Here is a 17,229-nt window from a genome sequence, read left to right on the forward strand (position 1 = left end):
TTTCCTTTCTCTCCTCTTCCTCCTCCTCTGTCCCCCTCCCCCTTGTATATGTTTGTGCGTGTGTGTATGCACATGCACAGAATTTCCTGGAAATCAATTATTTTTCTCTTGGAATGTGTACATCACTAAAATTCTAAAAATCATGAAATGCAAAATAAAATGTATGGAAAGAGGTATAGGTGACTGAGGCCACAGGTGGCTAATTTTTTAACAGCTAAACACACATCACATTTTCCTATTCTGCAAAGTAGAATCTGGAGCACAAATTAGCCTATAGAAATTTCCTTACCAAAAATGTGAGGACTTCAACAGTTTCCAAGGAAAGCCACTTTTGCTATGGAATAATTGACAATAAAGTTTATAATTGCATGTACCTGGCTTATACCAGAGCAGAAGAAATGTTGCTATTGGCAAATTCATGCTTAGTATTCTGTTGCTCTTTAAACAAAAGACAAATGTGAGACAATATTTCACTAAAAGTGTTACTGTAGCCCAATAAAGTAAGAACAAGCTGAACAGCAGAAGTCAAAACTTAAACACCCAGAACATGCAAATAGATTATCATCATCATCCTCACATCATCATCTTTAGCGGCAGCAGCACTACCCCTCAAGTCTTAATGAGGAAGATTCATCTGCTGTAAGAAAAGCCCACATGAAGTAACAGATATTACAGATATTTGTTCCTCCAGGGCATATTACCCCTCTGAGTAGCAGCTCTCCAGACTTATAAAATATTTTCCAAATGTAAGACTTGCAGAAAAGTATGTTTAAAAAATTTTTTTTAAATAACCCAATCTGTGGAGACTGTTTAGATACAGCTCATACTCATGAACTAAAACCATAACTGCAAAATTTATGACCACAAAAGCCACACACTGTAAAAATGGTATAAGGACTGAAAACACTGTTCTAACAGGCCAGGAGAAAAATCACTTTCCCGAAGCCTTCAGTTTCTTCCCCCACGAATGAACATAAAGACCCTCTGACTTAACATTCTATAGCTCCATGCTTTTCCAGACTTAAAATCGTAGCCATGGAGGTCTCAACACCAATTGAGCTAATAAGTATATTTCTTTCTTTTTATTTTTCCCTGACAAAGTGAAGTATCCCTGGCAACGAGTGGAAACAAAAAAATTTTTAAAGCTAGGCCAGATATAGAAAAGTCATTTTAAAGGGCCAAAAAACATGGATTTGGGTTATAAGAAAATCCCAGGGAGACTAAAACAGTCTGTAAACACTGTACAGGAACATCGTTTAAATGATGACATAATGAACTGGCTGTTTGATTTAATTGTCTTCCTATCTTTTTTAATAAAATTGGGAGCTACAGTATCAGTCCAATGAAAACTACCCCCTCCAAATTAGCGCTGTTATTTCAAAAACCAATGATACAACTCCAAGCTCGGCGGAGAGGTAGCAAAACACAACTTCCTGAATTATAAATCAAATGGCAAAAGTAAGATACAGTATAGTAAACCCTAACCAGACCACAAAGAAGGTTTCTCTCCATAAACATCAGATCAGGCGGCTAGAATGATTACCAGGCTCTCTTGTAACTGTCATCTGTGGTGGGTCTAATTACAGGCTGCCCGGCAAGCATGCCCGCATCACACAGCAATAAAAGGGCCAGCGGCTTGCCAAGCCCAGTCAGACAACGGAGAGCACGCGCCACCTGATGAGGAGCCCCAAAGATCAGCCACAGAGACTAATAAAGATGACAGCTTCCAAACAAATGACAAAGCTCGGACCACCAAAAGGCAATATCAAATTAGCCCGAAATGTAAGTGCTGATCACGGTTCTTCAACAGATCAAAACTGAAGAAGGAAATTGGTTCTGACTGTTTTCAGACACACCAGCACTCTATTCCTCCCTTCCAACCCTCTCTCTTTTATTTCTAAATCTTCTTTTCCATTTTTGCATCAGACAAAATGTTTGCACATCCAGGTGTCATATAAAGCAACAGATGGAGGGGGGAAAAAAGGCACTCAGCTCTGTAAGAATCAAAAATAAAATCCCTCTAGATTCAGGGGCTGTTGATCCGGGTTAGAGATTTGCCAACTCCCCTCCTCCAAGTTCGCCTACTGCTGACTGTCTTTTGGACATCTTGCTGCAAATTAGCACCATCACCACCCCCCCACCATGGGCAGGGTTGAGAAAAAGGTGGGAAAATGCACATCAGAAAAGATTATGATTAAGTCGTTCAGTTGTCTTTGAATTTTACCCTCTGGTGGGGTCATAGAGTGCTATGGTCAGAGGAGTAGTTGGAATACAAACAAACAGTATCTGGTAATAGATGGTCTGCATGAGTTCCATATTCTTCTAAGAAGCATTGATTAGATGCCTGCAATATACTCAGCACCATCATAAGCGGTAAGGACGTACACACAGATAAAAGACTGGGTCTCTGTCATTCAATCTGTAGCTCACAGTGTCTTAACATAATCCTTCAATCATATGGCTACCTTACACTGAATGATTTTTTTAGCATATGACATTAACCTGAAATATTAAAATAAAATCCCTCCTATTTTGATATAAAGAACTTAATTTATTAGGTCAAACATGAAAAGTACTATCACAGCCTTAAAGGTAGAATCACATGATTTGGAATTTGGTGGTTCCATGCACATTAATCAGCCCTAGATATAGTTGACTCTTGTACATTAATTACATGACACAGAATACAATTGTTTGCATTTCTACCCCATTCTCGAACAGGTCCTCCACATCCTTTGCAATGAAACAGCAACTCCCTGTGTGTGTGTTTGTGTGGGTACCTGTACCCACTTCAGTGAAGCTTTCAGCAACTGTGTGTATGTGTTTGTGTGTGTACCTGTACCCACTTCAGCGAAGCTTTTCTCTGAGTTAGGAGAGCAACACCCTAACCTCCCAATGGTTATATCAGCTAATAATTCCTACCCACATTTGTAGCTCACTTCATATGTTTAAAATAGTTCCATGCTTATTATTTAATTTGCTCTCCAAAGGGCAAACTTAATTTTTCTTATGGTGTCCTTTATTAATTAAAAGTTTACTGCTTTGGTTTCAAATATAAGAGGAGGACAGTGGAGGGAAGCTGGGGGAGAGAAAGAAAGGGTGCAGCAAAGGAGGTGGAGAGGGATGCTGGGGAGAGGCTGGGAGGCTGGCGGATGGGGTGAGAAGAGAGAGAGAGGGAGAGATGAAGGGGGGAAGAGAAGAAAAGAGAGGAGGAAGACAGATGGTTGGATGACTTACTATGATCATTTCATCTCTGTATCTCAATATCTAGCAGTGTATGAGACACTGGACAAACAATGATTGTGGAAAGGGAGGGAGGGAGGGAGGAAGAGGGGCAAGCTTGAAGGAGGCAGTGAAGCACTGGTTTGGTCAAGGAAGGACATGATCACTGAAGTCTTTTCTTCATCTAAGATTTAAGTTCCTAAATTCAGGATCAAGTTCAAATTAACAGTAGGGTATCTCTGAACAGCAGAGTGAACTAGACTGAGTTCTCTGGAATCTGTAAAGGACAAAGGCTCCTAACCAGAAAATTCACAGAAGGCAGAAAAATGTGTACTTGCAAGTACATCCCAATAGAAAGCTTAGGAAAGGCAGCAGGTAGAGACAGAGAGTCCTCATACAGGGCCTGGACCTATCAGAACCATTCACTTATTACCCAGCAGGGCCGTGTGAAGACTGACAACATATGCTATTCTGGAATTTTAAAAAGTGAAGATCTAATGCTTACTATTCAAAATTGTGATACTCCAAAATACCAGCTGATTTCATTCAGTATAGCTAGGATTCTGCCTGGAAATGCAATTCAATTATAAAGTTGAAAATATAAACATGAAATATACTAAAATAGCTAAGAGTGTGCTTTTAAATTTTCAATAGATAATCTTTTAATGCAATTACTGTAATTTTGTTAAATGGCATAATTAGTTAATGCCTGAGAAGCTGTCAATAGAAGGTGCAATTATGTTATAAAAATTATAATCACAATGTGCAATAATGGATTGTTCTTATGGAAAAAAATACTGAAAAAGAACTTTAAAGTATTTTTAAAAGTATGTTAGGTAGTCCTCTGCGAAAAGGAAGATTTGGGAAATCATGGTACAAATGTTAAATAAAACAAATGATAAACTGGCAAAGATTTTAAGCATTTAATGTAATATATTTATACATTTTTGCATGTAAGTATATATACGTAACATTTAAGATGCCTAAAAAATTTTCTCCAGACAAAATGGTGATTGTAACTGTGGATTTTTTTTTCAGTTTTACTCTTAATCTTTGAGCAGCAACTGCACAAACACCCACCAAACAGGCAGTGATGCCTGCTGTGCACATCCGATTGTGATTTCTGGTGGATGTGGAAACAGCCACCAAAAGTTGAATCAAATGCAGTGCATCTAGTTGTGAATAAACTGGTGATAGAATTTAAAAAAAAAAAAAAGAAAAAAAATTTTAGACCCAGTTAACACGTAAATATCTAAAGCATCAAAAAGACAACTGACCAGCACTATTTTAATCGTCCAATCTGAAAACAAAACATCCAGTGTAATTGTCATCTGTACCAAAGTAACTTCAATCTGAATGTCCTGTGGGCCACAGAAGGGATTATAAACAGGGACACTCCTCAAGGTCTCATGAAATTTTTATCAAATCGTTCTCAGAAAACTTTCAGCAGCGAAACTTTTTGCTTCCCAAATGCCCTCTGCTTCTCAGTGTTTTGTGTGTGAGTGTGTGTATGCACACATGTGTGTGATGGAAGGGTTCGTTCTGTTACAGTTGCTATTGTTTTTAAGTTCAATGTGAAATCATTTCACACTTCTCAAAATTCTAGGATCCCTAAAAGCTAAGAATTCTATATATGTTAAATAGGGGCTATCACTAAGAAAGTGGAGAATTGTATTTTAACCTTATTGGGAAGCGGGACAGTTGATTGATGCTTTAAATTATGTTATCATATTGCAGGCCCTGTCAACTCTGAAGAATTAATTCTTCATTTTCTTACAATCCAAAAATGCAGGAAAAAAAGTCACAGATGTTAAAAGCATAGCTTTATGAAAATACCCATTGATATATGGTAGACTTAGATTGCTTTTTAACATCAAAGGTCCAAGTAAAATTTTAATAAATAAGGAATCCATCAATGCCCCCATAGACTCCTCTCCCTCAACGCAAGAGGCGAGGGCCTTAAAGAGTGGTGGAAAACCAAACTACATAAATGCAATCCTTTTTTGGCAGCATTGGGAGACCTTTGCTATTAAAATAATTTTCTGATGATGCCAACTGTCAAGTAAATGTTTCCTGTCATATGAAAAAATTAATGCATTTATGCCATAATATAACCTTAGGTCTTTTTATAGACAATATTTGGGGCTTGTTTATAAAGTACAATTACCCAAGAGAAAAACAAATCAAAAAAACTCATACAGATGACTGCTTCTACAATACAAATACCACAATGCAAAATTATCTTCTGAAAACAAACTCAATTCCTCTTAACTATCATCAAATAACGTATCTGCACTAGATATGGGAATATATTGTACAACAGAGCACCCTTCCCACAGTAGAAATATGAGCCAATTTCTCTGAAAGCCACTGTTTTAAGATATTTTGTAGTAATTTACTAATGTAGATAGTTACACGTCTCCACTACTAGCCCTTATTCTGAACAACCTGGAATTCTTGAAGATGATCTGAAAACTACAGATTCCTTCCATGGCTCCTTCCTTTAGTTGTTTTCACTCTTCACTCTCCCCTTGAAAGCCCTTCTACATCATCTAAGAGCTTCCTCCAAAAGCGGGAAAAGATAACTCAGACCTCAATTTGGGGCTTAGCCTAGAACCAAGCACTGAGGTTTTCCAGACCATCAAGCTGAATTCCACGGATGTCATAAGCATGTGATTCCCGTGGTCTGGGCTGTTCCTCAAAGATGCCAGAGACATTTCTACCTTTCACTTCTTTAATTTTACTTCATCTCTTGTGAATATAATGACTATGTCTGAGAATTATTCTTACCCATATAATAAGGATTTCTTTCTCCCAAAGCATCTTGGAATAGGCTTAACTTCCATTTATAACATCTAGATATTATACATATCTGAAATGACTCATATGGTTGTCCCTAGAGCCATTATATCTATCTAAATACAAGGATTGTGATCACTGCATCCTGGGCGTCAATGACAGGCAGTGTAGCCCAATGTTTACATGCATGGACTCTAAATCCTGATGGTCTGGGTTTAAATCTCAGCTCTGTCTCTTAAAAGCATATGACCTCTGACACTTTATTTAACCTTTATTTAACTTCTATGGGCTTATTTTTCTTATCTGTAAAAAGAAGGAAATACTGATACTGGCATCTACATCAGCAGCTTGTTATGAGAACTAAATGAATTAACACTTATAACATGCTTTAGGACAGTACCTGACACATAGTAATCACTGAAACAACAAAAGCCATTAATTATCCCTAGAGTTCAAAGCCTGTGACTGGGAATGACCATGGGCATGTATACAAAATACCACGTATATTTACAAGTCCATTCATAGGGAAATATACAGATGTGCTTCTTCTAGGCATGATGTTTTAGTTATAGGCCTCTGTCCATAAGTTGACATCCTATATTAATTTATCTTTCAATTGGAAAAACTGAGAATATGAACTTTTGAGTGAAAAACAATTATCTTTAGCTTAAAGCAAGTAAAGCTCAGAAAACACATTAAAAAAAAATCTAGAAAACTTAGAGGAAGGAGAAAGACTCAAAAGAGGTAATGACATGGGGATGGGGAAGGGTTAGCTGGGATGAAGTGAGAGAGTGGCATGGACTTATTATATACACTACCAAACGTAAAATAGATAGCTAGTGGGAAGCAGCCACATAGCACAGGGAGATCAGCTCCGTGCTTTGTGACCACCTAGAGGGGTGGGATAGGGAGGGTGGGAGGGAGATGAAAGAGGGAGGAGATATGGGACATATGTATATGTATAGCTGATTCCCTTTGTTATAAAGCAGAAACTAACACACCATGTAAAGCAATTGTACTCCAATAAAGATGTTAAAAAAAATTAAGCCTATAGAAGTATGATTTGGAATCTGACTACTCTAAAAAAGTCCACATTCAGTGACCACATTCAGTATAGCACAGGGAACTATATTCAATACCTTGTAATAACCTATAATAGAAAAAAATCTGAAAAAGAATAGACATATATATATGTATAACTGAATCACTTTGTTGTACACCTGAAACTAATACAACATTGTAAATCAACTATACTTCAATAAAAATTAAAGAAAGATAGTCCACTTTTAATTTCTTACAATAACAATGAATTAAACAGTAACAGTCACGTGGCAGGTGTCAGGAAATTGAAGATAACTTTCTTCTCTTAGTATTGGGAGAACAACCACCCACGTTGAGTGGAGAGGGGATTAATCCTCTGGTGGGGGAGGTTAATGCTTAAACAGTCTAACAAGATAAATTTTCTCATGTTTGTTCATCCACTTCTGACCGGACACCACAGGACCTAGATCTTAACAGGTTGCTTTCCTTTAACTCCTGCTTTCAACAAGATACGATATATTCATACATACATCCACAGGATCCCTTAGAAAATGTGTGGCTTGCTTTCATAAAGCCTTAAGATTAACGACCAGAATATACTAAACATGATCCTATAACATTCCTGCTTTGTATCAACTGAAAATAGAAACATGAACATGATGTTAGTAAGGCAATTTCATGTTACCTGACAAAACAGAAGTGAAAACTTCCTATGTTTCTGCCCTTAGCTTGTGGTGCTGTACCTCTAGGGGAAGGAAAAGCCCCAGTGGAGATGGGTTTAGCCAAAATGGTTCTTTTCACACCTGTGCAGTGAACCCTCAAAGAGCACTTATCCTAATTTCTAATAGAGAAAGGCCTTCACATGCAGTCCTACTGTTTAATAAATTCTTGGCTTAAGACCTTGCTTCAGACCAGCACGAAATTGCTCTGCCCCTGAAATGCCAAGGCAAGTGGACGAAGCATGAACAAAGTACCACATGGATGAATAAAGACCTGGAGCAGCATTCTGTCCTCAGTAGATCATAGGAGAGCATCGGTGTGTACTGTACCACCAAAGACACACATGGCGTTCTCAGTAGTGGAGTGAGGGAGTGAAGCCAGGTTTCAGCATCACAGTCTCCCTGTTCCTCCCTCTCTGGCCCAGGTCACCCGAGGATCCAACATTCTGCAGAAAGACAACCCTGAACAGAGTCCTACAGAGTCAGGGACACAACCAGTGGCAGCCCACAGGCCTGGAATCACCCATCAGCACTCCACAAGCAGCTAGCGTTAAGTCTGTAAGCAAGAGCCATGAAAGCAAAATGTTTTCTGAAAAATATGAAGGCTTGGCTACCCATGATCTTATTAAAGAAAACAAGGGAGGCTACAATGCATTTTTTATTTTATCCTAATAACGTTATTTTCTTTATATGTTCTCGCTTTAAGAGCAGAAATAGTTTTGGAGTGACCATGATGATGGTAGCAACAAAAACATTCTCTAATGAAATTACACATCATCAGCTTAGGGAGGGGAGATACCTATGTCTCTACATCTGCAGTATCTCTGAGATCCACCATGGCTGGTCAAAGTAAATGTGAGATAAACATTCAAAAGCAGAGTTTCAAATGAAAACAGAAAACTAAGTCTATCTGAGTGAAGCTGTCTTTATCTCAGTACCTTCAGGACAACCTAGAGAGAGAGAGAACGGATGCACATATCACTCGTAATTGATTCTGCATTTTCCAATGATGTCCAATGGAAAATGTCCCCCATCCACACCTGCAGTGGGGCCTCCCACCGTCTCATAAACTCAGGTACCCTTGCAAAATCGTATTTTGGCAAACCAGCAAGAAGAGCACTCCTCTATCTTTCGTTCCTTGGGCCTTAGGGATTTTAAAGGAGGATGTGCTAGCCTGCCTCTGGCAGCCAGCCTGGCAGAGGGCTGTGCGGTGTGGTGTCAGCAAGGAGGGTCCACTCAGGTCCCAGGCCATGCAGAAGTGGCCCCAATGCCAAGTCTCCCTTCCCATTTAGAAGCCCCCTCTATGAAACAACTTATTTCTATTCATTGTTGTAATCTTTCTTCAGATCAGGCTGACAGCCCATTAATCATTTCTGTCATCCCCCTACATAATCCAGTGCAACAGATCTCTGTTTTTCTAAAAACCTCAGTGCCAGAAACTAAATTCAAGAAAGAGGAAATCCTTCTTCCTCCAAGGGACTGGCCGGGGTGCTGACTGGAAGAAGCCACCAATCACGTTGACTTGCCTCATTTGCCTAGAATCACACAGAACATTCCCTGGAAAGTTTGCAGAGAGGATTCAGGTGGGAAACAGAGGCAGGGAGGCTGAAGAGGAACCCAACACACGAAGCCCCCAACTGAGGAGAATGTGAGAAAGGGAAGTGGATGAATCAATGACAAGTCAAAGGCAGATAGGGATTAATAAAATCCTTCTTAATTTTGTTAACAAGCCCAATTGTTCTAGCAACTTTAAAACAAAGAAAAGGTATATTAAAGGCCAAGGCTGCAGCCATCACAGGCTTTCTACCTCCTGAACCAATGAAAAACTAACATTAACTAAAGATAAAACAAAGTGTTAAAATGGCTAAGAAAAAGCCTCTTATGGAGCCAGTATACAGCTTGCATAAGAAAGGTGGGAGTGACCTCGAACCCACTGACCTCTGGGACTGATTTTTTTTTTTTTAATGTGGATAATCCTGGTGGGTAAGAGAGAGCATGGATGATAGAAACCAGGAGACAAAAGAGCCATGATCATGACTCAACCACTCACACATCGTATTAGGTCCTACTGTGATCTTTGCACAGTGCAGAAGTTAATGGCATAATACAAAAGGCACAAGATTAGCAGTCGAGCCATTTGGTTTCTCCTCCCATGCCTGACGCTACCAATCTGATCAATGACAAGTGCCTTTACAGAGGAGGGAGGATGCCCAGAGATGTAAAGTGAGGACATTATGCTAACTTTCAGTCCTTACAAGATTCTTGGACTCTCGTGGTTGACCTAGGTGGTTTTAAGATCTCATGCAGTTCTGAGATTACGTGATTTTATTATGCTCATAAGGAAAGGCCAATGATTATTATAAGAATGTATTTCACAGACAGTGGTTCTCCTTTGTGGTGTTGAGTCAACTTGTAATGTGTAGTAATCAGTTACGTCTCAAGAGGTTGGAGATGAATAAATGTTTTTTATACCAAAGTTTGCCAATGATTTACTTAAAACATAAATTAGAGCAATTTAGTCTTCATTTAGTCATGTTATTTTTCAACTGCCATTTTTCAGGAAACACTGGCCCTCATGAGTACAGAAGGAGACAAACACATTGTGGGGACAATACAAATGGTTTATAATAACCATCACAAAAACATTTAAAAATGCATAGAACACTGTATCTCTTTACCTTATCAAGAGATAGTATATAAGTATGATTTGGGTAATTTAAGGGATTTCCAAGGGTAAATCTGACAAGTATGGTCTTGGGAAGACACCTCCTACATAATCTCCTATGTCATAATATATTTTAGAAAGATGAATGGCTATCCTTTTTTTAAAAGTTTCCTTACCAGTGTAAACTTCAGCTATGTTGAATGTGCCTCATTCTGCTTCACGTAAGTAAAATAAAACCCATCTGCATTTGGACTTGGGACTCGGAAGCAAATAAGTTGAACATAAAAAAGGAAGCTTACCACGAATGCTACTGTACTTCTCAATGTGGATTCCCACTGGAAGCAGCTTTTAAGGAACTGTACTGTATTCCAGACTGTCATGGTGAGTCTTTTCACTCGGTCTACATCTCTTGATAAGATCTGATTAAAAAAATGGAAAACAGGGAACTAGGCTTAAACACTCCAAATATGCTCTTTAGATCAGACAGCTTGGTCATTTAAATTATATTCTGTATAACTGCCAATGAACAAAACAGTAAAAATGAAGAGTCCAAATACTTTTTCTAAAGTTCATTTTTAAACTATGATCATCCTGGGAGGAAAAGAAAATCCAATGCATTTTATAGCTCCTTTGAAGGAGAATAGGCTGTTTCAATAATGTTCAGCACAAAACTGAGCTGGTAAAAAATACAGCAGTCAGGGGACTTCCCTGATGATGCAGTGGTTAAGAATCCTCCTGCCAATGCAGGGAACATGGATTCGATCCCTGGTCTGGGAAGGTCCCCCATGCCGTGGAGCAACTAAGCCCATAGCACCACAACTACTGAGTCTGTGCTATAGAGTCTGCGAGCCACAACTACTGAGCCCACGTGCCACAACTACAAAAGCCTGAGCGTCCTAGAGCCCACGCGCCACAACTACTGAGCCTGCGTGCTGCAACTACTGAAGCCCGCGCACCTAGAGCCCGTGCTCCGCGACAAGAGAAGCCACCAGTGAGAAGCCCGCCCACCGCAACAAAGAGTAGCCCCTACTCGCCTCAACTAGAGAAAGCCCGCACACAGCAACAAAGACCCAACGCAGCCAAAAGAAAAAAGAAAAAAACAGCAGTCAGGCATGTGAAATGTGTGTGTTTGAGAGAGACAGACAGAATGGAATGAGGGTCTATGTTGTTTAGTTTGGAAGGAAATGGGTAGATTTACAGTAGAAATGTACATGTATTCTAGCTCATCTAGTCCAGAAGAAAAATCTTATTCTATAGGAAAGTAAAGCTCTGGAAAGGAAATCCAGCTCTCCTACCTCTTTGCTGTGTGACCTTGGGCCAGTTTCTTAACCTCTCTTTTATTCAATGGGGTTGATAGGAGTGCTAACCTTGAAGGTTGTGGAGAGAATTAAAGGGCTTAGAAGAGAGCCTGGCACATACTAAGTGATTTTAAGTATTTGTGTCATGAGCACAAGTTTCAACTTTATAAAAATCTGGGGACACTCAGTGCTGAGAGGAACTTGGGGAGAAACCTAACATACCCCAGGGTCTCAGCCCCCAAACCCCCGGTGCTCTCAGAGCCCAAAGCCACCCAACACGGAGGTCCTGTTTGGCAAAGGAAATGTCTTTTCTCCCAGTTGTAGGTAGATTCATTTCAATTTGTTTGCAAAGCAGCTATGCCACCTACCTCAACTCAGGTTTTAACTTTCAAGTAAACAGAGCAAAAGGCAATAATAACAACAATAATAAAGCCATTTACTCAGATTACACAAAATAAATATTACACTCAATGTTACGGCAGACCACAACAAAACATTTGGATGCTCCCTTCAGAAGAGGTTTAAGGCCTTTCCTGAGTGTGTCCAGAAGTTCATGGGAAACCAAAGGATGATAAGATGCCTTTATATTTAACTTGCTTTCTGTAATCCACAGCTGCTCACCCCACAGGAAGTGGTGGAAGTAATAAACACTTTAAAAAGGGGACACTTTGTTCTTTGCTACACAACTGAAGAGGGACAGTAAGTACAGAGTGAAACCCTGAACTGTGTCTGAATAGGACAGGGAGGGGCTCTGAAAAGAACTGGAAAGGTCATGTTAGAAAAAAAAATGTGAAACTTCCTCTACTTGGCCCTGATCTTCACTTTTTGTTGAACTGATGAGAGAGGAATTAAGGGTAACAGGCAGAGGGAGTGAGAGTTAATTCAATAGGAGGTAAAATGCCACCACAATCCAAATTTAGGCAAAAAAAAGTGGTAGGAGCACCTATCGGTGAATCTGAGGCTGGACATCTCGAAAGATCAACTGGGTTAATTCCATGATGGACTCCACTGGCAGAATACCTCCCTGAAATGTTGAAAGATGGAGACTAAAATGGCTGCGATTAAAGGAGGGTAGGAGGGGCAAGTAAATTCAAGGGAAGGTTTATGGCTTGACGCTCAGAATTTTTGTTTACAAAATGGTTCAGGGGATGAATGGAGGGCTGACACCCTCTGCAGCATCCAACAGATATGTTCTGAGTCTTTCCCCTCTTACTGAGCCCAACTGAAGTCCTTGTCTAGGGAGAGAAGGAGAGATGGAGGAAGGAGTGGAGACATGGGGAGACAAGCGGGGAGAGGGAGGAGGGAGAGAGGAAAACAGAGAAGGAGGGCGAGATGCAACCAAGTCATGACCAGTAAGTACTCCGGGTGCTGGGTGCTGACTGTACCAACAAGCCAGTTTACTGCACTGACCTACCTTTTTGGACAGCTTGCGGCTATCTTCAACAAAGCGCTTTTCTCTGGGAGTAAAGGTCCGAATACTTGCTTTGATCTAGAAAGACACCAGTGTTAAAAGGGGCAGCATTGAGATGGACTTCACTCTCTTCTTTTTCTAATGACTGAGAAGTTCTGGAAACCAATACCTTCTGACCCTAAGAGCGTGGGATTAGGGGTTTGGGGGGTGGGCAGAGACATGGTGGGTACCCGGAGCTCTACATGGGTCTCCAGAGTCTCATTTCACGAGCATCACTCGGGTAGGTCAGACTGGAGATTCCAGAGTGTTGTTTCCACGTTGCAAATCAAAGAGATATTTTAAACCACTGCAGAGATTGGGCTCATGAAGTCCTCAAACCAAAGTCTCTAAAAAGTAAAACTTCCTTTCACATCAAAGTTTTGAACTACCCCTTGCCAGTAATACCTTGCATGTGAAAATCAGTTTCCGGCTTATAAAAACATCTTTTCCATAGAGAACCTCATTTCCTCTCAATGATCCAGAAAAATAAGTAAATGAGTCATTTTAGCCCAGCTTTTAGGGAATAAACTGAGGGTCAGAGAGATTTCATGGTTTATCCAAATCACTAAACTGAGGAAAACCTCAAAGAACAAAATTCAAGTCCTTCTCCTCTACATCAGATGGACAACTAGAACATTACTTAACAGTTTTTAATTTAAGGCTGTTTTTCCCCCTAAAACTCAAGTTTTACCTGTGTGCATGGTCTATATACAAGTACTTGCCAGAAGAAAAGAGGAGATGAAGGGTGATCTGTGTGCAACACACACATATGATCTCCTTGAAGGGAAAGGTTAAGAAATGGGGAAAAAGAGGAAGTAACAGCAGACCCCACACTGGAGGCTGTGCCCAGAGTTCTAACGTTTCCAGGAATAAAATATAAAACTTCCCTGCCATTGATTTTATGAATAATCTCTTAAAGATAGTAAACAATCAGCAATGTAGCATCGGGATAATTGAGGAGTCAGAAAGATCTGGATCTGGATCCTGACTCACTCATTTATCAGCAAATCAGCTCCCCTGTTTAATTCCACTTGCTCATCATAAGATAGCATTCATGATAGCTAGGGACCAGGCTTATTGTGGGGATGAAATGAAATAATATCAGAGTCTGGCCCATCGTAGATGGCCAATAAATGGCAGCCATTCTTCTAATTACTGTAAAAGTGCCATTATGCTACATTCATTTACCCCACTAACTGGATTAACCTGTGCTCTCCCTTCCCTTTCTAGAACCTACTGCTGATACCATGACAAGGAATGCCCACAGCTAAGTAAGCCATGTCCACGCATGCCTAGGGATTTCTGCTCCTGGCACTTGAATAGTATGCCCATCTAGAACCAACTGTGCTAATTCGCAAACATATTTATGCCCATTTTACTCGTTACTATAATTCTATATTTAATTAATTATATAAATTATTGAAATACAGATCAAAAGACTTGAAATCGATGTTGCTCTAGAAAGCCTTGAGAAAGGTCAGTTACTAAAAAGATGCTGCTATTGAGGTGATGATTTTATGGAAAAATAATCTGGAGGAATTCCACATTCAGATTGTTCTGTGAGTGTCTTTAAAGAGTATCTCTACTTTCAAGAAACTGAAATTAGAAATCATAGATGTTATGGGTGTATTAATGCAAGGAATATGCTGTAGAACTAAAAATAATAAGTCCATGCTATTTAAAAAAAGGTTATAGGCCCGTACCTAAAAATTGGCAAGTGAATGTATATTTATGTATTTTGTTCATATTAAACTAAAAGTTTAAGATACATTAAAAAAAATCCTCCTTTAACTGTAGTTTTCAATTGAGTAACTACCTGTCTTGATAGTGTTGGATAGCAGGACATCTACTATAATAATTAAATAACATGTCAGAGGCTTGAAGATATCTCTGTCCAACAGCCAACTGTTGCCTTGGAAGAAGATTAAAGGTAATAAAGCTAAGAACCTAATTTTCCTCTTACTTTTTTTCCCCTTGACATTTATTGAGAATTACACACCATCAATTCTACTGGCCCAAGAGGATTAATACCAGACTGTCCAGCACTGATTTTTCTTGGCTCAGTTTTAAAACACTATTTTCTTTGTAGCTGCAAAAATTCTGAAACATTTTACATTGATTTGAATCTCTCCAGGCTGGTCACCTTTTACTTTCCATAGAGAGAAGCTGGGAGATATGTCCCGTTAGACCTACCGGATTATATATGAGGTCCATCTCCAAGTAAATAACTCCTTTAAAAGCTTGTTCTAAATCTTTATTCTTCAACACGTAACAGTTTGTCTGTCCATCTCGAATCTGTCATAAACAATAGATAAAGTACAGACTTTCTATGGGATTTAAACTGAAAGAGCTGACAAAATTGAAAATGCAGAACGCATACACAGATGAAGCCAATATTAAGCAAATATTAAAACTATGTAAATATTAAATCATAAATCAACTTTTAATTCTAGAGTGCTTCTATAACTGATAAGAAGATAAAGTAACAATCACCAGGCTGAAACTGATACGAGAGGAAAATTAGTGGTACAAATGATTACTAAGACTACCAGGGCTTTCATTCAAAAATCCAAGAAGTTAAACATTTTTATTTGTTAAAAAATGATGAATATTCTACAAAGTTTCTGGCAAGTACCACTCAAGATTGCCAAGGTCATGGGAAAAAGGAAAAACTAGGAAACTGCCAGTCAGAAGACTAAGATTAGATGATAAAATGCAATGTGGTACCCTGGGTTGGATCCTGGAACAGAAAAAGGACATTAGTGGAAAAACTGGTGAAATCCAAATAAAGACCAGAGTTTAGTTAATAGTAATGTACAACGTCAGGTTTTTTTTTTAGTTTTGATAAGTGCATCATGGCAATGTTAAGATGTTAACATTAGAGGAAACTAGGTGAGGATAGATGGAAACTCTGTATCACTCTGCAAATTTTCTGTAAAACTAGAATCATTCCAAAATAAAAAGGTTATAAAATAAGATGTTTTATTTATTTATAATATGGTATTTTATTTTATAAAAATATTATACAATATTTTATACAATATTTTATAAAATTATTGCCTTATAAAATATTATTTTAGAAAAATATTATTTTATACAAATACTATGAAATATTTTAAAGAAATGAATAGAGGAACGAATTTTCTAAAAATGACCAGTGTTTCACAGCCAAGGTGCAATACAAATTAAATAAATCAGCATAGCTAAAGTTGAGGTCAAAATCCAAAAACATTTCAAAAGAACAATGTGCTGATAAACCTACAAAATAAACAACTTCTGATAGCATCTCTCAGCCAAGCAACTCACATCAATTCCACATACCAATCTACCTGTGGACCCCAGCGTGTGAGGCATCTAAGAAAAAATCCCCTGTATCATTTTGGAAATGACTTGGCTCCCATAATGGCATTTTCTTTTCAGATCTGATAGCAGCAATGCTTATATTATACAGAGTGGTAGTATATGCATTTTTAAACTTCTGGTTTATTCGAAGCATATCTGTTAACTCCAACAGGGCAGAGCAAAACTTGAGCTGACCAAAAGCTCCATTTGGGATTGTAATGATCAAACATCTGAAATAACATAGGAAATTTGAGGGCATGAAATCTGAGCCATATTTTAAATGACTATTGCTGTCACTACAAGCATCCAGCACAAGTGTTCTTATAAACAGTGGTCGAGATGAGTTGAATAAGTCACGGGGGGGAAACAGAGCCATTCCACTTTACAAGGGAGAGGTCACCTTCCTTCCCAAAGTCACTCCACCTCTCTCAAATTGAATAGGTTTTAAACAGAAAGATGGTTTTCCTGGCCAGTGGCTAAGAGGAAGGGGGTACCCCATAAAGACCTGGCTTCCTTCCTAAACGGTATCCAAACAGGATTCTGAGCTTCCTCTTTTATCCACTGTCTCACTTAATAAATTGTGGGTGTTAAAGTTGAAAGAAATAAATACAAAAACAGCATGACAATTTGCCAAGCTGACTTTGGTCCAGTTTAGTTTTGCCTCAACCCGTAATCATTGTACTGTTATCTTAA

General features: G+C 38.9%; 1 protein-coding gene across 5 annotated transcripts in view; it reads right to left on the reverse strand.

Moving 5' to 3' along the window:
- MCTP2 (multiple C2 and transmembrane domain containing 2) overlaps positions 1–17,229 on the reverse strand; it is a gene marked incomplete at both ends in the record, with an annotated part of 197,884 nt that overhangs the window by 75,165 nt on the left and 105,490 nt on the right. For 4 of the 5 annotated variants that reach the window (XM_079699877.1, XM_079699876.1, XM_079699875.1 and 1 more), the window contains 3 exons: positions 10,746–10,865; positions 13,159–13,233; positions 15,388–15,489. In XM_079699877.1, coding sequence (XP_079556003.1) covers positions 10,746–10,865; positions 13,159–13,233; positions 15,388–15,489 — 297 coding nt within the window. Of the gene's footprint in view, positions 1–289; positions 335–10,745; positions 10,866–13,158; positions 13,234–15,387; positions 15,490–17,229 lie in introns of all 5 variants that reach the window. The other variant, XM_079699873.1, reaches the window with a different exon arrangement.

Source organism: Hyperoodon ampullatus, assembly GCF_949752795.1.
Source record: "Hyperoodon ampullatus genome assembly, chromosome: 3".
Taxonomy (NCBI): Eukaryota; Metazoa; Chordata; class Mammalia; order Artiodactyla; family Ziphiidae; genus Hyperoodon; species Hyperoodon ampullatus.